At 44.4% G+C, this 24,622-nt stretch overlaps 1 protein-coding gene across 3 annotated transcripts in view; it reads right to left on the reverse strand.

Annotated features, from left to right (window-relative positions):
• The window catches only part of RBPMS (RNA binding protein, mRNA processing factor), a 184,932-nt gene that overhangs the window by 92,133 nt on the left and 68,177 nt on the right, over positions 1-24,622 (reverse strand). For all 3 annotated transcript variants that reach the window (XM_075556728.1, XM_075556727.1, XM_075556726.1), the window contains exons 2-4: positions 10,759-10,836; positions 7,188-7,226; positions 5,901-5,963 (exon numbers count right to left, since the gene is read on the reverse strand). In XM_075556728.1, the coding sequence (XP_075412843.1) occupies positions 5,901-5,963; positions 7,188-7,226; positions 10,759-10,836 (180 nt within the window). The remainder of the gene's footprint in view (positions 1-5,900; positions 5,964-7,187; positions 7,227-10,758; positions 10,837-24,622) is intronic.

Genomic DNA, 24,622 nt, shown 5'->3' on the forward strand with positions numbered 1-24,622 from the left:
ATCAAAACAGAGCACTGGGTAGCAAACAGATAAAAACAGATACGTATACGCACTCAAGAAACCACATCCTTCATATGTGTCAGTGAAAAAGAGGAAGACCCGCAGGGAGACAGACCGACACAGGACCAGGCACTGTTGCATTCTGCTACAAACAGGGTGATGACGACTGGGAACGAGTGTGCTGGGAATATGCCGAGATGTGTTACCCCACAACTCCTCAGCACCCTCACTGATCAGTAGACCTGACCTGTATCTTGTCCTGATCCCGCACCCCCAAATTTTGACAAATCGGAATTTATTTACATTCCCCAATTACAAACAAAAATTTTAAACAATTTGATTCTGTGGACTATATGCTTGCACTCCTATTAGTGTGAAATGGAGGTTTGCTAGTACAGCAATTTCAAAGGTGCACGAAGAACAGAAGCGAGCCTACATGTTTGGCTGTCAAGGTGAGGAGTGGATGGGGTCTGCAATGATGTGCATTGCAGAGTGTAGGGTTGATGGTCTAAAATCGAATTGCCTCCATAAAAACCATTTATTAAAAATAAATTACTATTTCTTATTATTATAGTTTAGTTTCTGGTTGTTTCAGTTCCTGGTAGAAGTAAACAAATCTTTTCCCTGAATGACTGATTCTTTAATTCCACTGACTTTCTTTTATTGTTAAAGTTCATTGCATTCAGCCTTAAAAAAATTTTTTTGAGAAAACACACTCAAACCAAATTAACTAGTAACCCTGAACTCTTATTAGAGGGTTACTCAAAATAGTCAAGATGCAGAATTTTTATGGCAAAATCTCCCAATCTGGCCAAAAATAATCTTGAAAGAGCCTTTCCTTTGTTATTCCTGGCTCCTCTAATCCACACGATTACAAAACCCAACCATTCCTCACCTTGACAGCAAAGCATCGGCTTATCTTTCGTTTTTCCCACACATTTGAAATCTCTAGGCCAGCACCGCTCCACTTGGACACTAATGGAAGTGGGAGCAGATAACCCAGGGAATCAGATTGTTTTAAAAATGGTTTGTAATGTTGAAATGTAAGAAATTATAGGGATATTGAGCTTTAGCCTTATTTAATTAAAAAAATATTGATTTCTAAAAACTTAAAAAGAAACAACAAAAAGCAAACAAAAATAAAATGCAGGGCAGGTATAATGGTATAGGGTCCAACTCTTATCAATGTTTCTCTCTTAGGGATCTTACCCTTCATTGAAGTCAACACCTGCTAATCTTCACCTTCCCACTTCTGGCCCCATCCCTTGGGAACCTACAGCGTTAGTTCCTTTTATTATCTAAGTCTTTGTATTTTTTAAAAAAAAACCCTTAGTCAAGCTCTCCTACAGTATTTGCCCTTTTGTGATTGACCAGCTTCACTCAGCATAATGTTCGCTGGGTCCACTCAGCTTGAGGGCTTCCTGGGCTCATCGCTGGTTTTAGTGAGGCGTAGTATACCACTGTGCGTATGCACTCAAGTTTCTGTAACCATTTTCTACGGATGGGTTTTTGGAATGTTTCCAATGTCTTGTTATTGTGAACATTGGGTGGCCCGAACACCAGAGTGCTTATGTCTGTCTGTGATGGGGCTCTTCCTTCTTTATGGTATATAACCCAGAAGAGAGATTGCTGGCCTGTATGGACTTTCTATTCCCATTTGCTTGGGGAAGGGCTATGCTGATTTTCACAATGGTTGTCCAGGATGTTCACAGCCCCACCCTCCCAACGTCGTTGTTCTCTAGGTTTGTTGTTGGGTTGTCACTCTCAGTATAAGGTGACAGCTATCATCCTTTTCTCCTGGATGACTGTCTGTTAGCCATCTGGAAGTCTGGTGTGAGGGAAACTTCTTTCTTTAAATGAATTGAAGAAGGGAAGCCTGCACGAAGGATGAGAGGAGGGCATTTATAATGGAATGACCATCAGATTTCTACCTCAGTTAGAAAAGACATCCTGGCAAGAGGATATCTACCATGTTGGATCATGTAAAAGGTCAGCTTCTTCATGATTAAACACTGAAAGACCCACTTGCTCTCTAGAAGAAACTACTCAGTGGTCACCTACTAAGCTTGGTAATGGCTACCTGTCATGAATTAACAATACCACCGGGAAAATTCGGCAAAATCCCGCGGACAAGCAAAGCACACGAGGTTCTGTCAAAGTGCACAGAGAGCTACAGGAAAGTTGCTTTCTTTCTACTTACAGCTCTCACCCACACTTGCTGAATAACATGCCTCCCTGCTCTGCTTTTCAGGTCCTCTACATATAAAATTAGGAAAAGATCCCTACTGCATGTTTATACACATCCACACCCCTCACATATATAATTAGAAATGCCACTGAATATACAGGATTGGCTGGTGGTTTTGAACTGCTGACCTTGTGGTTAGCAGTGCAACTTGCAGCTCCCTAAGTCACTGGGGTGAAGCAAAAAAGGCCAATGCGTTCAGTTCTGCTCTTTGTTTGGGGCGGCGGAGCGGGAATATTGGATATCTATGTCCATATACACAATGGAAGTTGTACGCTACATCTTCTCCCCTGGAGTGGCTCATAGGTTTGAATCGCCAACCTTGTGCTTAGTGGACAAATGCTTTAACCAGTGCTCCTACATCACTACTGTCAGACCCACCCAAACTGACTGGTTGGGCTTGAGGGCCTGTCCAGGTTATTAAGACATGACCAATAATGAGGGGGCAGGATTCCACTAAAGGCAGGCTCATGGCCAGTGAAAAGAGAGAGTTGAGATTAAGGAGACCCCCTCTGTGGTAGTTATATAATCTGGTGTCAATTTGGGACTTAAGAGGATTAAGAGTGATAAGGTAGAATCTAGTCTGTCATTCAGGTCATAGCAAATGCGGCCTCTGTGTGGACATGGCCTTCCCCTGAGAATTCTGGGATCTGTTGGATTTCCTCCTTGGAGTTGGGAGACACTTTCTCTCTGGTTACTTCCTTGGAGACTCTCTCTGGTCACTCCCTGAGAGACACTCTACTGACAAGACACATGGCACTACGCTCTGGGTGCTGGAGAAGTCTATGTGAACCTACCATGATACAACTAGACCTCTGGAGATGGAGAAGCCATCTAGAGACCCCTGCCAGTGCTGAGATGCTTATAACACCACTGGATCTACAAGTCTTCCAACCCACTGGCTTGTGATCCTCCTGTATTCGGCATCATTGAATGTATTTCATGAATCTCAAGAGGACTTTATAGACTGGTATCAGACATATGGGCTAATATTGGACTTAATGGACTTGATCTAGACTGGGTTGGGACATTTTCTCAATATTTAATTGCTCTTATATATACACCTCTTTCTTATATACAAGAGTGTCTATGAATTTGTTTCTCTAGTCTACCATGACTAACACACCCTCAAACCAGACCTGAAGGGTAGAAAGCGATGATGTGGGAACCAGCTGGTGTAGGGGCAAACACCTAGTCACCCTTTCACTACAATATGATTCATTAATTACAATGAGGACCCTTGGGCACCAGAAAAAAATTATGTTTGCTATATATGTTACAAGCAATCATGGGAAACACGGTAAATTTATTATAGAATAAACTTCAGTTATGGTGCATGTGTGTATTGGGGTGGGGGTTGGGGGTTAGATCAAGCAAGCCAGGAATGCTGCCTTCTTCAGATGAAGTCACTATAAAGGTCACAGTCATGCAGACAGTGGGTTGGTGACATCTTTGTACATACAAGAGAGAACATAAGGCCGGGCCAGCAGGCTCTGGGAACCAGCCTCGTCCTCCGTGGCCAAAGGTGAAGGCTCCTTTGTGAGAACAAGTGGAAAGCACGTGGTGAAAGCTTCAGGTCACCTAAGTCTGAGGAACCAAGAATCCCCCCAGCTAGCTAGAATCAAAGAAAATTCTGCCCACTCAGAAATTATAGTTTTTGTTTTGTTTTTTAAATAAAAAAATTGGTTATACTGAGAAAACTCTAATGGGTTTAACGCAAAAGTCACAATCCAATTTCTATGTCAAAACATTCAATTACACAGTATGTACCACTGGTGCTTAAAAAAACTACTGGTTTGCCCCTGTGTGAGAGGGGCAGGGTTTTTTTTTTTCTCACCAGAGGTCATTTATCTAAATTCAGAAAAACTGAGCTCTTTAGAGCATCTTGACCCCTAGGGTATTCCTAGGCATTTTTCCTTAATAGCCTACAATAAGCATCACACACACACACACACACACACATATGTATATATATATCTATATATCCTGAGATTGTGAATATTTCTTTTTCTGCAAGACCAAGATCCTTTCAGGATTACGTCACTGTGATAATGATTCGGTGACCTATTCAAACCAAACTAACTGCCATGGGTCAATACAGATTCACAGCGACACTACAGGACAGGGCAGAAGCGCCCCATCACTTTCCTAGACTGTAACTCTTTACGGGATTAGGAGCAGATGGAGGTTTCGAACTATGAACCTGGGCAGTAGCAGACTGACTCATAAACACCAAGCCACCAGGGCTCCTTTGTGCTACCTGAGCAGACCCTATTAAGGCTTTATTTCCTCATGCCAAGTCTGCTCCCAGGTACGTTCTCTCCAACTGCTTTAACATCCAGAGCTGAGAGCAGCAGCTGGGGGTGGGGCAGCACCTCAGGTTTTGCATAACACGAACATGTCACCCTCCCAAAAGGCCACACAACGGTCCTTCAAGTGGCTACTTGAAGGACCAGGACAGAAGAGACTTCTATCAGACCTTCACCTGAGGACTAGTCAGTTCTCAGCACCTAGAACTCAAGTCAGCTTCCTCCCATCTCCTTGCAGCTTAGCAACTGTGGGGGAGGTCAGATGCTCACAGGCATCCTCCCTGAGGATGCCAGACTGCAGAGGGCCCCACTCCCTGCTGTTAAAGACAATGGAAGCCTGCAGTCATCTATTTGGTTCCAGTAGGTGGGGTTTACACCCTACTGATAATGGATCCTATGGAGACCCAGAGAACAGGTCAAAGTTAAGCTGCCATCCTAAATCTAGGATCCGCCCATCTTGTCACATGTATACCTCCAATCCCTCCTCTTCCTAGTGCGTGTATGTCCCTAGACCACCCCCTCTCATTACTGTATGACCTAAAGCACAGTCCCTTCCTGTGACGTATGTCCTCACCTGTAATTGGGGGGCTTGCATGTCCCCAGAGAATATAAAAAGCCTGGGCTAGCATTAAAGATCTCTCTCTCTCCCTCCACGTGGACCATCAAGTGGGGCTGAGGTGAGCATACTACCATGAATCATGTCTGACTCCATTTATTTCAGTGTTTCTCTTCTATATCTCATGCTCTCTATAACTTTATTATGATCTTTGCTTATTATCACTACAATTGTGCCTACTGGACCCGTAATGATGTGTTAGGGGCTGGCTTCCCCTGACAAGCAACCTTTCCACTGTAACTTGTCCAATTTTCCAACAAATCAAAGGGGAATAATATTAATAACACAAATAACAGCCTACAAAACCTGCAAGATGCCTATGTTTATCACTACTCAATTACAGACTACTACAATTTATCATCGTCTATTGGGAAAATCTTCTGTAAAATGTTGATCTCTCAAAATTAGGGGGAGAGGTTTGGGCAGGGAGTCTAGTCACACATCGCAGAAGGAAGGAAATCTCACGAAGTAAAGAAAATGATGGCCAGGCAAATTTCCCACATACTCTAGAGAACACTGGCAGGGCTGCACATCACCATGGGATGTTGTTTAATACTTTGCACATTTGATCACAAATTCTAGGAAGGAGCTCTTCAGAGGGATCATTAAACGGACGAATCCTCCCTGTTAGGTTGAGTCTGCAAATTCCCTCCATTTGATTTGCTGTCCAGGGAGAGTCTGTGTCTTCCTCCCACTTCATAAAGAAAGGTGACGTCATTGTAGTACTTACATTCAGAGCATTCTTTGCAGCTTCTGCTTCTGAGCGACTGTCAAAACTGACAAAACCTACAGGCTGAGGAAGAAAGAAAAAAGGAAATAAGAAGAAAAACCAACACCCAGGGCCAGCCGGTCTAGTCGTCTGGGTCAGCGAGAATGCCGTACTGAAGCAAACCGATGAATATGACGACAGGCAGCGGACAGCCATCAAACAACTGTTCCAGAAAAATCACAACTCAGTGGCTTAGTGCAATGGCGCACATGGATAGACAGGGATCGGGAGGGTGGTTCCAGATGGGCAGAGCTGGGGATTTAGGGTCATTAGAAAAGTATCTAGAAGGGGCTGGAAGGTGAGCGGCAATGGAGGAAGAAATGGAGGTTAATTCGGGTCAGAGAGGATCTACTTCCCTACATGGAATTCACTGTGCTTCAGTCTCTTCATCTTGAAGATGGAGAGAGGACTGAATCAATCATTCTGTGTGCACTGTTCGTGCAGGGGAAACACTGTACAACACTAAAAGCGCCGCGGGCTGTCCCTGCATGACCAGAATTGCAAGGTCCACATTTCTATCGCAAATCCCAGGGATGCCGTAACAGATCCGGAGGGTTTCCCTAGGCGTGAACCACAGGACTTGGGTTAAACCGAGGCGATCATCCCCTGCAGGCGCAGGGCTTGCTGTCCAGGAGGCTGCTTGCAACACAGCTCATTCCTGGATGCACTAGAGTTCCGATTGGGAGGAACGCGTGGGCTGAGAATACTGAGTGTCAGATTAGACGGGAAGGAAAGCATCCGACTGGCAAAAAGCTCCTGGGAACTCAGCGCCACGGATTATCACGGCCATTCAGCACTGTCTGTGCGCTACTCTAGACTCGGGACTGCCCGTCGATTTAGAGGTTTGCGAGACAGCGTGCCTCTTCACCACTGGATCCTCAGAGATCACTGAAGCTTGCTGGATTGACCATATAAGAAATAGAGGGCAGGGAAACAAGAATCGAAGTGAACTAGGATAATGATTTTTCCCTTCAATGTACAAGCTGATAGCAATACAAGCCTCATCTCTCAGCCTGGCTCCGAGTCGGAGGCACTGTGTTTCCCGTCTGACAATCCCCCTAGCTGGAGGCTCGGCTTAGTGACGGGCTTTCCTGTGCTAATCCCTAACTGAGCTCTTCTGAAAGCAATAACAATAATCAAATCCTACGGAATAGATGAGAGCAGCGGGCCTTAGTCACTGTCCTGAAGAAAGAAGACACAGACTTGATGTACACACAAGTGTGATGTACACACAAGTGTGATTCTTACCTGCTTAGACGTGAGCTTTATAAGCGAGCCCTCATAGCCCTGAAAAGAAAGGAGAGCCAGGTTTAGGCGGTGAATACTAGGCACACGACTCAAATAAAGCGAATCCCTTCATTAATATCCAATTCTCACAAACGACGTTTATTTGGAAAGCAAATACATTTGTATGTACATTGATATGTGGACACAGACGCCTAGGTTTCCACACTCTTCCAAGACTCACTGCCATGAGTCGACTCTGACTCTGAGCTAGACCCAGGACAGGGCAGACCTGGCTCTGTGGAGCAGAACGCCTTATGTATCTCTCTCCCGCACAGCTGCCAGGGCGTCCGAACGAGGTCACCAGGCCTCCTTAAGCCCCGAAATTCATGCATGTGTTTTCTTTCCCATATGAAGTTAGGCAATGACAGAAAACCAATGACTGCTTCCAACAGATAAGAATAGTGGTGATTTTGTAGCTCTAGGACTGAGGTTCTCAACATGTGGGTCACGACCCCTTAGGGGGCGGGGGTTGTCGAACAACCCTTTCATAGGGGTCGCCTCAGACCATCGCAAAACACAAGACACCACTCCTCTCTCCGTCTCCAGGCAGGTCCGCCCACCTGCATATATGCCCACATACGAGTATCCGGCATGAAGACGGTTTACCCATGCTACACGACAAAATTTGATTTATTTGTCTATAAATAGTTCACAATATACTATTACATATTGTTTTTCTGATCACTATGCTTTAATGATGTTCAATTTGTAACAATGAAAATATAGCCTGCATATCAGATATTTACACAATGATTCATAACAGTAAAATTACAGTTATGAAGTAGCAACAAAAACAATTTTATGGTTGGGGGTCACCACAACATGAGGAACTGTATGAAAGGGTCACGGCATGAGGAAGGTGGAGAACCACTGTGCTAGGAGAAAGGGACTGATAATTAACAAAGGGCGGGTCAGAGCATGTGACGATTGGTCATATATTTGCTCAAAAAGGAACAACAATAAAACATCAAGAACATACCAAGAAACCGAAATCAATGTTTCCGGTCAATTCCAACTCATAGCAGTGCTAAAGGACAGAGTAACTGTCCCTTAGAGAGCTCACGGCTGTAATCTTTAGGGAAGCAAAGGGCCACACCTTCCTCCCAGAGTAGCTGGAAGTCAAGTGGGACTCAAGGCAACCACACGACAGGCTTTCCTAAACTGTCAGTCTGTTCAAGAGATCACCTCATCCTTCTCCCTAGCAACGGCTGGTGGGTTTGAACTACTGAGCTTGTGTTTAGCTGATTTACCACTTAACCCACAACCCCACCAGTGCTCCTTACGAATGTACCAGGAAATAATGCTAAAAAATATACTGCACAGAACCTATTCAGCAACATCGCAAGAGTGCCACCAGGGGAGGCTGGGCAGGAAGTGGTGCTGAACTATTTTTTTTTGAGTGTGCACTCATTGAACCGGGGACTGCCACCTCCCCAGCTGGGTTTCCGCTCCGTGGGGTCATCTTCCAGCAAGATGGTGGCACTCCCTCTGCTCACTCCTTCCACCCACGCTGGGTCCTCAGGAGAAAGACAATAAAGTCTGTTTGTTCCTAAAATGTGCAGCTGGGGTCCGCCCCCAGGGACCACAATGAAAGGAAGGTGGCTGTGCTAACATCTTAGGGTGCTAGTGTTAGCAATGAGGTTGTTGGCATCCATTCCCCGTCCATCTTCCGAGCCGAGAAGGTGCTACCAACTAGTTCCTGTGAACATTTCACCCCGGGGGTTTGGGCTCTTGTGGCCAGAGAGGTACGAGTCACAGCCCTGCCTCCTCCTCTTTTCCAGGGGGCGGGAACATGGAGGTTTAAATATCCCAAGGGCTTCACTGGCCAAGGACCCATGCTCGTGCACTCCAGGAAGCACACAGACTAGGGAGCCATCGCTGCTCACACCACAGAGACGCAGGGCGACTTAGGGGTTCAGAGCAGGGACAACAGAGCAGGGGGCCAGGGTTTGAATCCTGGCTTGGTCACGCACGACACTTTGTACACACGTTCTTTCAGTTTCCTTCTCTGAAAAACAGCGGGCAACCCATTTTAAAGGAGTGTAGTAAGAATTAGATAAGGTTAGTCATGTCAAGGGATTGCTTGCAGAATCCCTTTCCTTATAAATACAAATATATAAGCACTAGTTTTTGCCTTTAAGGACGATCAATTAGCTTAAAAGCCACCGTCCTTTGAAAGGTAAGACAGTAAAAGCGGCAGGGAAGTCTTTGAACTTGGTGTTCGCTCCACACTCCTGCCTGCTTCTCGGTGAATCCCGTATTCAGTCTCTGTTGTCCTCAGCGTTGGCCTTGGGACTCCTTTTTGACTTGGGGTGGCTGACAAGCGTTGCCTGGTCACCGTTATGACATCATACCGTCTTGGTACCTTCGCTAGACTTTAGCTTATCACTGCCTGTTGCAATCAGCTTCCCCCAGCAGGTCTTTGAGATGCCCACGCTACTCTTCCTCCTGAAGGAATTAGATCCCTTTCCTCTCCCTGCTCTGGGTGGGGTCCAGCTTCACCCAGGGTGCCTGTCGTGACCATGAATTCCCAATGCCACGCTGAGCTCACACCTTCCATGTCCACCGTCTGTCTACGCTCAGCTGACTTACTCCTTTTATTGCCGAAAGCAAACCCTCACAAGGCCGCTCAATAGCAGCACAGATATTTCAGCTTCATGCAAGTGTTCAATCTCATCAATACAAGGATCTCAGATTTTTTTCTTCTTCTAGAGTTCGCAGGGACAAGCAGTTGACATTGGCCTTTCATTAAGCACCAGACACCTCCCTCTGATTCAATCTAAGATATATTGTTTACAATTTTGTTTCTACATTGTTTCAAACATGGAGACAGATTCTTTCCCGATGGCAAAAATAATGGTGGTTATATTAGGCGAATTTATGAAAACCTTTTTAACCTATTATGTAGCTAAAGAATGCTATCCACACTATTTCCAGTAATAAGAACGCCTCTGGGTGTAAGGACTGACTGATAGAAATGATATACACCAGGGGCTGGCAAAGATGGAAGCCACAATCCTGTCCATCACGACAATTGAAAAGTTATTCAAGAGGCATAAATATAGTTTTTTAGAAGCAAATGAAATCACTAGTTATTTGTATAACATCATTTTTTTCAACTTTATGCAAAGCCCCCTGCACATACAGAAAGAGCTGCAGATGGCTCGAGAGGCGCAGTGTGTGAGCCCACGTATTTAGATGAGTTTCACATGCACATTCCTGACTGCAGGCAGATAAGGAGGAAGGGTATTGCGTGAAATGTGCACGGCTGGCCTTAGTGTCATGTCCACATTCGTCAGAGAAGAGATCCCTCTAGTCACTGGAAGACTAAGAGTAGTTTAAATCTCCCTTTTGTGAGATTACACATCAGAATGGACTTGGTAAATACCCCTGAACCGATTATTTTTAAAGAACCCTTTAAAAAGGGATGCTTCTCCAACCGTTCATCCATGCATCCCCCCAAAGCCCCAGGAAGCACGCAGGACACACATATTCTCTTTCTTTCCAATTTCTGAAACACAGCTTAAGGTACCTTAAACGGTCTGAAAAGCAGGTAGAGCTCCCGAGGTTTGATATCCAGAGGAAGACCGCTGACAAACAGGGTCCGAACCTGAAAAAATAAAAGTGAGAAGTGGTCAAGGGGGCGGATCATCCAAAGAAAAATTGTCAGCGGAAATCTTAAAAATACATATCTCCAAACATCCTATTCAAGCAACTCCATGATATTAAATACCCTAATGTTAAAAAAAATAAAGTAAAATAAATCCCCTAATGTTGGGTGCCACTGAGCCAACTAAGTCAATTAACCAATGTGAATTAATAGTAGCTAACTTCTCATTCTACCACCGTCAGTGAGTTTGCTGTCCTTGGGGGCTTGCACATTGATTACTATGATGCTGGAACCTTTGCCTCCAGTATCTCAAATACCACAAAGGCCACCCATAGTGGGCGGGTTGCAGCAAAGCTTCCGGACAAAGACAAACTAGGAAGAAAGGAATGGCTATCTCTTTATAAAAAGTCATCGTGAAAACCCATGCGATCACAACCAAGCATTAAGCGTCCGTGACTGTGGCAGATGCTGAGCCTCCTGGGTTTGGGACACGGCACAGGAGTTGCAACAACAGGCTCATATGGAAGAGATCAAAAGATGGAATTGCACTGAGCAGTGCGCTATTACACACAGATTCCCCCGTGCAGCAAACTAACAGCACCCATTCAAATTTGTATACCGACTTCCTTTTCCAAGTAGCCACAGCCCACTTCTGAAAACCGGAGCCCCACAGAACAGAACTTCAATATTAGCTCTGGAGGGAAAACGGAACCAGGGCAGGTCATCTCTCCTTCTCCTGCCCTCAGCAAGGTCTTTGAATATAAAATTCAAACAAATAAAAAAATCCCAAGAACTTTTGTTTTCTCCTGCTTGTAACGGATTCCCTCATTCGCATCAGTAATTTTGAACTCTCAATAAATGAGTACAGTTTAAAAAAATCTAAACAGTAACTAAAACGCATTCAATATCTGCTGAATTCCAAAACAGAAGATTGGACCTCACCGATGATGCTTCTGCTGGGTCGCCCTACAGCCCACCTCCATGTCAATGCCTCCCTCCCTCCCACCTCCCACCAAAACCAAAGGCCCTGCCATCGATTCCGTGCCAACTCAGAGTAGCCCTGTGGGAAGGGAGCAGCTGCCCCTGGGGGTTTCTGAGGCTGTCACTGAGTAAGTAAAAGCCTCATTTTCATCTCATGGGGCAGTTGGTAATCACCAAGGGTTGACCTTGCAGTTAGCAACCAACCCAATGCCCACCCAACGCTGCCACCAGGCACCCATACCCACAAATCCAATGCTACCAAGTTGTGCACATCCACAACTTGTAGTGACCCGGCAGGACAGAGCAGCACTGCCCTTGTGCGTTTCTGAGACTGCGACTCTACATGGGAGTAGAAGGCCTTGTCTTTCTCCTGCAGAGTGGCTGGCAGTCTTTAACTGCTAACCACTATGCCACCAAGCCTCCTACCAGGCACAGCTAGCACATATCCCTGCCAGGTGCTGCTAATAAAAGTCACTAAGACGGCATATCTGTACTTCAAGAAACAAGGTCCAAACTTAGGGGCTTAGCATGTACTAAAACCACTGTCTCGTGTGTCATGCTGTCATCTGAGTAACAACAGAAAAGGAAGGGTGGCAGGTAGCCAGCGAAGGGTAACAGGTGGGTGGGATGGTCAACGGTCACAGCAGAGCAAAGCTTTATTGGCTGGAGTGTGGGTTTCCTTCAGAGAAGTAGGACGGGAGGAGGGGCAGCCAAATTGAACAGGTAGCTTAGGGTAAAACCACAAGTCATTAAAAGTCGCTGGCTAGGAACCAAGTCTTGCCTATTGAATGACCATTCCGCCCTTTCTAGTGCTCTTCTTGACTCATGCTGGTGGTACCATGGCCGAGTTCCTCCAGGGAAATCCTGCTGCTCTTTAAGGAACTATGTCATGTTCCACTGTTAACCATGTATGAAGCACGCACACCTTTTCCTCTGAGAAATAGCAAGAATGATCTCTTGGCCCTCAGGCAGACGGACTGACATAGCAGCTGCAACAATGGGCTCAAGCCTAGGAACAGTTCCGAGGATGGCGCAGGGCAGGGTAGTGTTTCATTCTGCTGTGCATTGGGGTTAAAATGGGCCGGAACCCATTTAAGGTCACCTAACAAGAACAGCTCTTTTCACAGATTCTAGTTGTAAAGAAGCACAAAAGGAGTAGGCAACATCCTTGTAGCACCCAAACTGAAGCAATCACACAGCCATGGAGCCAGGTCCCATACCGTGCAACTACATGCCCTTTGTAGGTGGGTGCTTAGCGACAACTTGGGGGAGCAGTGTTGGAACACTCTCTCAGCAGTTCATGGGAACCACTAGCAGGGATGAGCGGAACAAAGGCCTGGTGATCTAGTCCTGTAAAGATTACAGCCCAGGAAACCCAGTGAGGCAATAATATAGTGTCACTATATGATAATAGTAATATTGCTAACATATTTGCATAATACTATACGGCAATAAGATAGTGCGACCATGTGGAAATTTCTCTGGCGCAAAACAACAAATGATGTGACAGTAACACAGTTGCCCTTGAGTTGATGCTGGTTCACAGCCAACTGCAGACCTGCATTCCCTGGGGCTCTCCCGGCGGTGGCTTCTCTGAAGCAGAATGGGAGGATGTGAACATGAAATCCGAAGGCGCCCTCCCTGGGAGTGCTTTTAAGAATGGGAATAGTTATTCTTCTAGAGAAAGATGAGACTACTGCTTTTACAGGGTGCCGCCCTTCTACACCCGAAACAGGCTCCCTTAGAAGTCAGAATGGACGGGGTGGCAACGGTGGATCATTAAATTATTGGTTACAAGGTGATCCAATTATTAAATATAATGTTTACTGTAGAACAGCTTGCTCTTAAAAAAATTTTTTTTAAGTTAAAGTTTACAAAGCAAACTAGGTTCCCTTTGAACAAGTGGATCCAAATGTGCACCCTCGTGACACTTGCCAGGCACCATCCAGTGCTCTTCCAAGGTCCCTGGTTCCTGCGGCTGATGAGTCAGTCCTGTGGATGTTTCACTTCTTCAGTCTCTTTATCCCCATAGGAGTTGACAACAATAGTTGTATCGTAGGTGACCATTCAAAAGCTTTTAACACTCTAGATGTAACTCACCAAACTAGGAGGTGGCACGGTATCCTGGTGAACTATATGCCAACCGACGACCTGCAGTGCTCTCTGGGACTCTGCTCCCAAGCCTTCTAATCCTTTATGCAGGGGCTCTCAACCTTCCTCAGGCTGCGACCCTTAGGACAGTTCCTCGTGTGGTGACCCCCAACCACAAAATTATTTTCGTTGCTACTTTTTAACGGTCATTTTACTACTGTGATGAATCGGGTGACCCTTGTGAAAGGGTCGTTCGAACCCCAAAGGGGTCACGACCCACAAGTTGAGAACCACTGCTTTACACGGACCCCACAGATGGTTTGCAGACACTTCTAAGAGCTCTCCTAACTGTGGATCCATGTACTTTGTTACATGTGTGGCTGTATATGCAGCCTAAATAAATATGTATCTACCTGAGCATGCATACAGGTATCTCTAAAAGCAAATGCATGTATTTCAAGATGCCTTTCAAATATACACCACGTCTAACAACATAACCAGGCACCCGTTCTAGTGCTGCATGGCATAGCACCTACCAAAGTTTGGGTGTCCGCCTCGGTCAGTTTGGGCGTTCACTTTGGCTCGCTTCTGCTCTTCTCACTCACCCTTGATCTTGCCTCCCCATCACCATGGGAACAGGTGTCTCCCATCTAGAGAGTTATTTATGCTTCTCATCCCTGGTGACCATCAAACAAGTTTGGTTTCTGTGTATTTGTCTATCTTTTTAAAAATAGCCACAAATATTTTTATAGTCTAGTGAATTTTATTGGCTAATTTTGAAATATTAAATATTAAACCTGAGTTTTTCAGAATGTGTTATCTTGTTATACATTGTTAAAACTCGAATTTCCAAAAAATTTGTTTAGAATTTTCTTCACGGGGGAATCTTCATCTCTCTCTTTCTAGGGGATATTGGCTCATTGTTTCCATATTTCATAAATCTTTGCTTTTGGTTCCAGAGTGATGTTGGCCATGTAGAGTGATGTGGGAGATCAACCCTCTTCTTCAATTTTCCAGATGAGTTTATGTATAATTAGTATTATTTCTTCTTTAACTGTTTGGAAGAATTTGCTAATGAATTCACATGGGAATAGAAGTTTCTTTGTGATAAAGACTTTAACAAACAATTTCTCTAACACATACAAAGGTGTTTAAGCGATCTACTTAGGCAACAATGGGCTCAGGCAGAGGACGATTGTGGGGACTGAGTAGGGCTGGGCAGGGCTTCCTTCTCTTGTGCACAGGGTCACTATGGTTGGAACAGATTCCACGACACAGAACAAGTATTTTTAAAAAATCATTTCATTGGGGGTTCATACAACTCTTATCATAATCCACACAGCCATCATCAATTGTGTCAAGCACATTTGTTGCTATCATCATTCTCAAAGCATTTTCTTTCTATTTGAGCCTCATTTCCCCCTCCCAATCCCCAGCCCTCCCTAATAAACCTTTAATAATTCATAAATTATTATTTTTTCATGTCTTACATGGACCGATATCTCCCTTCCCCCACATGTAACAACTTCTGAAGTGAATCTTGGTGAGTTACACATTAAGTGTTTTACAAGGAGCTTGTTTGTCCCTTTCATCAGTTCTAAATGTACTGGCTTAAATTGTTCATAATATTGCCTATTGAACAGAAGAGAAAGCATTAATACAAGTGATCAAAACTAAAAAAATATATATATATATATATATTGCCTATTACCCTTTCAATATCTTCAGAATCTGTAGCAGTATCCCGTCTCCACTGATATTAGTAATCTGTGTTCTTTTCTGTTTCATCTGATGACCCTGGTTAGAGGTCTATACAACTTGTGGATCTTGTCAAAGGATCAAGGTTGGGTTTTTCCCCATCAATCTTCTAGATGTTTACCCCCACTTCTTCTTTATGTTTTCCGATTTTTCTTATTTTATTTCTTCTGCTTTCTTTGGGGTTAATTTGTTCTTATTTTTCTAGTTCTTCAGGAAGATATTAATGTCACTAAGTTTAAATCGTTTTTCCCTTTCTTACAGTGCTATAAATTTATCGTTAACTGACCCATTACTGACATTCCCACAAGTTACAGTATGCTATGCTTTCGTTTCCATTCACTTCAAAATACTTTATAATTTCCCCCCTTTGATTTTGTTCCTTGATCCACAGGTTATTTAGAAATGTTTTACTAAGTTGTCAAATATTTGGGGAATATATCGATGTAATTGATTTTTAAATTGGATTTCATTAGTCTGAGAGCACATTTTATATGACTTGAATCCTTTTACATTGACTGAGACGTCCTCTTTGGCCCACTCGGCCTTCTGTGTACACTTCACAGTACAGCCTGCTGTTGATGAGTAAAGTATGTTGATAAATGCAAACTAAGTCTGCTGCTGAGGCTTCTCTATCTTTTTGATTCTATGTCTACATTCTCTATCAATTATTGAAAGAGGGATAAAAAACTCAGTTATCGGTAATTTATGGGTTTCTCCTCATAGTTCTATCAATTTGTTTCACATTATTTTTAATCTCAGCTATTAGGTTCCTAAGCAACGCTCTCTGAATATCTCATTTGAGTAATCTCTTTTGAGGCTGGTGTTCCTCCTCTTGTGCACCAACTTTCTCACGATGAAAATGATTGTGTTCACCAGGCCTGTCACAGCCTTGTTGGCTGCCAAGGGCATCCATTACGGGAGACTCTTGCTATCTAGTGGGCCCTCTCTGCCATCCACAACCCTCTTCCATAACCGAGCAAGGGAGCAGTCTCTGTTCCACTCTGGCTGGGCTCTCCAGCACAGCCTGGGTTTTGATGAGTATCTTAATGCACCAGACACTGTCAGGTAATTACCAGATTAGAGATTTCTATGGAAATAAGTTTTATTTGGTACCACTTGTCCAGCAGTTTGGCTTAGTGATATGATAGATCAAATTAGGTTTTGGAGAGTTAACCTAAAAAACTGCCATTTATAACATTGTTTTAAATAAAAATACTACAATGATCTGGGCATTTGAGAACATCTGACAAACTTGGAAGAAGAGTTTACTCCCCAGATTTATTAGAAATCTGGGGATGATCTGATTGAACGATTTGTATTGTGTGCTCTGTGGATTATGTGCCAATAACACTGCTTTTTTTAAAAGTAAGTAAATTAACAACACAAAAAGGAATATAGAGGAGATGATCCATAAAACAGTAAGGGACAGCCAATAAAAATGAAGTTCAATGAAAAATAAAAGCCTGCATAGCTTGGCTTCACTCGGTGAGCACATCTCTAAACAGGTACCGTATATGCTTGTGTATAAGCTGAGTTTTTCAGGGCAAAAAACTTGTGCTGAAAACGGGTTCGGCTTATACACGGGTCAGTGGTACCCTAGTGAGGTGTAACATCTTGCGGGCGATTGCCATTCCTCCTCTGTTCATTCAAAGCCCTGCTGACACTGCAGGGCTTTGAATGTTTGCTTACTCGCATCTAACCAGTCAGAGCCGTCCTATGACGTGGACGGCTCCAATTCGCAGAAGTATCCGTAGAGACTCACTTACGCCAGCAGCTGAACTGGTAAGGATGTGTCTGTGGCTGCGCTCTGTCTCTCCCCTCTGGTCTCTGTGTTAATTCACATCCTGCATTTCCCACCCTAGGCTTATACTCTAGTCAATCAATTTTTCTGGTTTCCCAGGTAATAATTAGGTGCCTCGGCTTATATTCGAGTATGTACGGTATTTAAAGAGGGGGAAAGGCCTTATAGCATGAACACCAGGATTTTTTATATTTAAATAATTCAGCCTTAAGTGCTATAATAAAAACCCCAGAAACAAATCCACGGCCACTGAGCTCATTCTGACCTATAATGACCCTCCAGGACAGAGTAGAATGGCTCCATTTGGTTCCTACGGCTGCACATGCCTATGAGGGCGCATCCTCACCTCTTTCTCCGAGGGTGTCACTCGGTGGAGTCCCAACGCTGAGCTGTGCAGCCAGCAGCCCAGCGCTTACCCCACTGCACCACAAACAGCCCATGGTAGAGAGCGGGATGGTTTTTATTTTCCCTTCTGTATTGTTCAGTTTTCTGTAATAAACATGCATCATATAATGTATGTTTTTCTTTGGTTAGATTGAGAACTGCCTGGTTTCAGGACTTTGCCTTACTTTATTTAGGAAAGTAGAAACAATGTTTATATTTTTACCAATGGAAAATTATAAAAGGTATGCCAGTAACTCTTATTTTGTAAATGAGAGTGCAAACCAGAACCAGAAGTGCGTTCTGATCTTATAACTCACTAGTAAACTTACACATGAAAGCAGGGAAAACAAGAGCTCCTTTTGGGCCATGGATAAGAAGTCTTAAAGCAGCTGGATTATCAAATTCGAGGTAATTAAGATTAAAAAAAAAACTCAAATGGGCATTACCCACATTTCCCAGGATCTAATTAATCTCACTGTTGTCTCCGATATCAGACAGTTGCTTCATTCACCTCCCACGGAAGAGAAATTCTCTTCTGTGACAGACGAGGCAGACCACCAAGGGCCAGGAAAGCATGTGTGAAAAGAAATCATGCATTGCGGATGGAAAAAAATGACTTCTTTTAGAGGTTACATTCAAGCTCTTCTATGGTGAACTTGGACTAGAGTCACGAATATTTGAGAACAATTTAGTTTCTCTTCTCTTCTCACCACCACCATACGTTTGATTAGTCGGAATTTAATCCAACCATCATATCGCTCCATATATCATCACGCTGGTGACTAAGCCACTGAAATAGCAAAGCTGGGTTTCTGCTTGCTGAACACTCAAGAAACAGCAGCAGCAACAAAACACCTCCCAAAACAGGGAGAGAGAACAAATGAATGAAGCCAAATGAACTTTCCAGCAGGTCAACTTATTATGCAGGGCAGCCCTAAATTTACCAGCAGTGTCAACGGACACAGATGTGCCTGGCCCTCGGCCTTCAACATCCACAGATGTTTACTTTGTAAGACCCAAGGGGAAACACATTTCTCAGTCAAGGACACGACATGCCTCATGGAAGATGGAGAGATGAAGCTGCTGACAGCTCTATCCCAAAGGGGCTTTAATGGATTCTGTAGAAGTACCCCAACATCCTTCTTCCCCAACGTGACGGAACCAATAAATGCTAGTAGAAATCGTCTCGGGCAAGTAAGAACAAGAGCTTCATTGGCTCAGTCATTATTTATTGTGCCTTTAAATAAAATTGTGGATAAAACTGGCACTGTCAGCTCCTGCTGAGAAACACACACCACTTACCAATGACCGCCTTTTGAGTTAAGATGCAAATTCAAAAGGAAAGGAACACTCTAAAGCCTGGTTGAACGGAAAGCCCCCAAACAGGCCTTGACGTGGAAAGCCGTAACTGTAACAACGAGCATACCTTACATTGAATATAATCTGGGCATAAATAAAAGCCAAGAGGTAAATGATTAATTTCAGAACCTGGCAAGGTTCTCACATCCTTCTCAATCATTGGCCACATGCGGCCGTGAGCAAAGCGCCTCAATGCTAGCTGCTTGCACAAAGGCCTCAGGGTCCCCCGGCTGCTCTGCGGGCGGCTTCCGGCTCTCCCCTTCCCTGAACTACGGACTCACGAGGTAAGCTCTACCCTGCCCACATTTCTAAACATACAGATGTAGGCGCTAAAAGAAGCTTTCAAATGAGTTATACATTCGAATCCCTTTTATGGAGTAATCATTTTTTGATTCTGAGACAAGGTCTCTCCAGTGGCGTTTCAAAGTAGAAAGCCTCATTGATTATAATGTATATTATAATTAATGTACATGACAATGTACAATATAATTCAACGCACATAATAGCATGTTATAATAATATAATGTACATAATAAAAAAGCCCCATTGATGATAATGGACAGCCAGGTGAGCTGCCTCTGAAAGGTCAAGAGACCCCTCGGGATTAGTGTCACTCTGTCTCCCGAATCAACTCAGTGACATCTAATAGCAGTAGCACGAGTCTAACAAGCTTGTGTGCTGTGGCGACTGGTGGCAAAACACCCGACCATCAGGGCTGCAGGAGCCCTGGCAGCGCAGCGGCTGTCCCTTGGGCGGCAATCGTCATGGGTGGCAGTTGGAAACTCACAGCAACTCCCGGGGAGAAAGACTGGCTTTCTACTCCAGTGAAGCATCTCAGAAACCCACAGGGGTCGCTGTGAGTCAGCAGTGACACCACGGCCGTGAGTGAGTTGATCCCGGGCTTCAGGTCAGATCCTTGTGGCCCAGTGTGTTTTCACTGGCTGATATTTGGATGTAGGTTGATGGACCTTTTCCCCTTGTCCATCCATCTTCATCTGGAAGATCAGTGGAAATTATGCATCACCTTGTTGCTAGGAGCTATTGAACAAAAAGCAACCCTGTGTGCAACGGAATGAAACACTGTCAGGTCCTACATTCTCCGAAAACTCGCTGCGTTCGTGAGCCTGCAGCTGCAGCCATTAAGCTCATCCATCTCGTGGAACCCATGTAGGATATCCATCATCGTCCTCGGGCGCCCTTCGCCCACTTTTCTGTTGTTCGGGGCCCTAGGAGAGGGTTATAGGTTCACCCCCACCTTCCCTTTCTCTTCCTGGTATCTCTAGTCTCGTTGACTCTGAGGGGCTTATCTATCTTGGATTCCCTGTGTTGCAGGCTCTTACCTGTAGCAGAGTGCACGTTCTGGTCTAATCCGATTTGTAAGGTAGAATTGAGGTCACGATAGTGAGGTGAAGGAAGCACCAAGGAGCTAGAGGAAAGTTGTGTGTTTCTTTGGTGCTATACTGCACCTGACTGGCTCATCTCTTCCCTATGACCCTTCTGTGAGGGGATGTCCAATTGTCTACAGATGGGTTTTGGGTGCTCGAAGACAGATTTGTTCATTCTTCTGGTAGTTAACTGGTATAATGATCTTCCCTAATTACATAATTCAAGTGTATCAGTTCTTTGTTTGGTCTTTGTGCCACAAACTTTCCAACCCAATATAAAAATATAAGTCTATTGATGTCCATAGGCATTTATTGTGAATCTCAAATTAAAATAAAGACAGAAAGACAAGAAATCCTTGACAATCCCAACCTTTCTCCCATTATAACATGTTGCATCACGTTCCAGTGGTGAGATCTTTGTAATGTTTCTGCTGCGTGAGATGCCCTGGTCGTTCAGTGGGTTAAATACTGAACCATCAAACGCAAGGCTGGTGAGGAAGACGCGCCTGTCCCAGTAAAGATTTGCACTTTCAAAAACTCTATGGGGTCATTCTACTCTGTTGGGTAAGATTTCTATAACTTGGAAACAACTCAGTGACAATGGGGGGTGGTTTATGCTGAGGTGTAATCCATACCGAAGGCTATGGCTTTTAATCTTCATGAGATAGTTTATTGTGCCAGCCTGGCCGATAAACACAAGTGGAATTAATTGAAGGGCGGAGAGATAAATGGCTTGGTGAGCCTCATCTTTCTTCTCTCTTGCTCTTTGATCACCGGACCAGTCTGTGGCTGCCTTGCTTGTTCTGTGCCTCAATTTACAGGCTACACTACCTGTGGGACGCCTAGCCTGTGGACTGTGTCACTACAAGTTGAGGTTCCTTTAAGACTACACGATTGGAATTTACAACTCTTGAGCTGGAGACTGGCTGTTGGTGACCTGGCTTGCTGTTTGCTGCCTGTGCTGGGATAGCCTAGCTCTCTCTCTACAGAGGACTACCTGGCGGCTCTCAAGAATTGAAGGACTGCTAGTGTCTCACAGTTCTCTTATGGGAGTGAGTTTCAGTGAGCCATTTGTATTGCTTTATAATTCAACTTTTCATTTGTGTTATATATCTATCTTTATAAATATATATATAATTGTCAGCAATCAGGTTTTATCTCTCTAGAGAACCCCATCTAATACACTTCACCAGTAAGTATTCCAACTATTCTTTCTTTTCAGCGAGCAAGGTTGGGTTACTGGCGTATTGGAGGTTGGAGACTTCCTCCAATCCTGACGCCCTTCTTTTTCTAGTCCAGCTTCTCAAATGATTTACCCAGCCTATAGACTGAATGTGTGTGCTGAGAGACATGACCCTGACACATACCTTTCCTGATCTGAACCACACACGGTGTCTCCTTGGTCTGTTTAAATTGCTGCCTCTTATTGTACAGAGTCTGCATGAGCACCACGAAGTGATCTGAAATCTCCATCTTTCAAGAGGATTTGCGCACTTTGTCACGATCCACAGTCTAATGCCTTTGCACAGGCAGGAAAACACAAGTAAGCATCTCTCTGGCATTCTCTTCTTTCAGCCAGTGTCCATCTGACATCAACAACGGTAGGCATCATTGCATGCTCTCTTCTGAATCCTGCTTATGTTTCTGGCATCAGAGGAACACACAATCAATCTCTTCACACTGGCTTCACAATCTACAGAACACCACGATGCGCTCATCAGAAGCAGTAAGTGGCTGTGTGTCCAGGGTTCTCTCCAACACCTAAGGAAGTGTCTTCTTGTTCTGACAACGTATATGAGTTGGTATCTGTTACCACGAAGCCTCAGCTCTTTGTGCACCATAAAACACGGAGGAGGGGTTTTAGACAGCACACACTGGTTACAGTATTCTGACCTCTTAAAATAAACTACAGGTGGATTTAGTTCTTTGTATGTTCAGTAAGCACCAGCCCAAACACTGAAATGACAAGACCTGCTATTCATCTCTTTTCCAAAGAAAGGCTTTGTTGGCCTGCTCTGACTTCCCATTCATGTTTGCCACCATGAAAATGGATTGCCACAATCATGAAAATGGCCTGCTAGGCATTCAATTCTGGTTGCAGCTCAGTGGAGACTGATAAGCCTTTGGTCCGGCTCTTGTTTCTTTTGGGCAACTGCTTCAAGATGGAGCAGTTGGTCATGTTTCTTCTTCCTGACAATGGTCACTTATATGAATTAGACTTGACCTTTTTCCATTTCCTGAGAAGCTCTGTTGTGGTTCAGAAGGCCATGTTGCCAGAGATGCTAAGCATAGGCTAGAAATGGGCACAATGCTGTCACTATGACTCCCAGGATTGTTTGCTTTCAATGGCTAATTGTGTCTTTTTTTTTTCTCAAGGAAAAAACCTACAAAATTATCCACAGTACACACATCCGTGCCCTCGACAGATCGACAGGTGCTTGCCCTAAGTGATTATTTCCTTGTTGGCCCTCTTTGTAGAATACTAAAGGTCTACCCTGAATTTAAGACCAGCATTCCCGGCCAAGAGGATCAGAGAATTTCCATTAGGATCAGAAGAGGCCTTACAGGGGCACATGTGGCTGAGAGGTGCAACCATGATTCATAAATTCATAGATGCGGGGCCTGAGCACTGCTCAGGACATACACAGGACACGGGAACGGCGATTCAGCACTGAGTACACTCTACCAGGAGCCTATCCCAGCTCAATATAATGCCAATCGATAACTGTTTGGCTTCTGTAGAACCTTTTAAGACCAATGCCTGGACAACTGCATCAATCACACACACACACACACCTCTGAAAAGCTTGACAATTGCAACACACACACACACACACACACACCCCACACACCCCACCCCCCGCCTCTGAAAAGGAGAAGATCTAGAATTTCTCATGATTTACGCAGAGATGAGTATATCCGCGTGGGAACTCGACCTCACTACTAGGAAATACACTTGAATGCTGTCTAACACAAAATATGGTTGTCAAATCTTACAAGAGTTCAACTCCACATTCTTTTTACGGCCGTAAGCTTTAAACTCGGCCCTGCTCTGCCTCAGTTCCTCCTATTTCAGTTGTTAGTCCATGGAAGTTTACTCTTCACTTAGCTTCCTAAGCTGAAACTGGAAGATGGGAAGTGGTTGCATTCATTCGTTCTGTTATAACCAGAGTTTGCATTCTACTGCAATTCTACCAAACAAGAGTCTTAAAGCTAAATGTCAAAAGGATCTCATAGGCAAATCGTAATACAGGTCCTTCCAGAGGCTGGTGAAATAAAATGCAAGCAGAAAACTGGAAAATCCCAAGACTTCTCTGAATTTCTCCATCTGCGAAGTTATCCGGGATTATTATTGTAAGCGGCAAGATCTGTCCCAAGAAGAAATCCCCCCACCCACTGCACCACGTAGAACACAACGACCTCCTGGTCGTTCGTACATGGCATTCCGCATGGGTTCTTCCACAGCACTGGGGGAATGGATTCTACACGGGTGAACCGTGGCTCCAACACCACCAGCTGATGTGAAGCATTTAGTAATTTTTAATATCAGCAGCTTGCTTATTTAGTGATGAGTAACTCGCCAATGTGCAGCTTAAAAGTCTTTAGGGCTCAGTCAGCTCACCTCAACTCCTTCAAACTGTAAGTTGTTTCTCAAATGATACTAGTGAGCAGCCCAGCACCCAGCACTGGGTGTCAGCACGCATCTCCAAAGTACAGGGAATCTGTCGTCGGGTGCTGTAGAGTCAGTTCTGACACACACCCCTGCCCGCGACCCTAAGTACAAAGGAAAGACACAAGGCCCAGTGCTGTGCCATCCTGTTGGTATGTTTGAGCCTGAGGGTGGGTCTTCCTCTTTTTTGCTGCCCCTGTATTTTACCAAGCACAAATGAATGCAATACAGTGAGTGTGACATTCCAGATACCTGCGGAGAGGGAGAAGCCGGTGGTGTCAAACTGCTGACTTCCTGGTTAGCAGTCTAACGTGCAAACCACTGGCTCCTCACTGATCCCATGCAGTGAGGGGAAGA

Source organism: Tenrec ecaudatus, chromosome 8 (genome assembly GCF_050624435.1).
Source record: "Tenrec ecaudatus isolate mTenEca1 chromosome 8, mTenEca1.hap1, whole genome shotgun sequence".
Taxonomy (NCBI): Eukaryota; Metazoa; Chordata; class Mammalia; order Afrosoricida; family Tenrecidae; genus Tenrec; species Tenrec ecaudatus.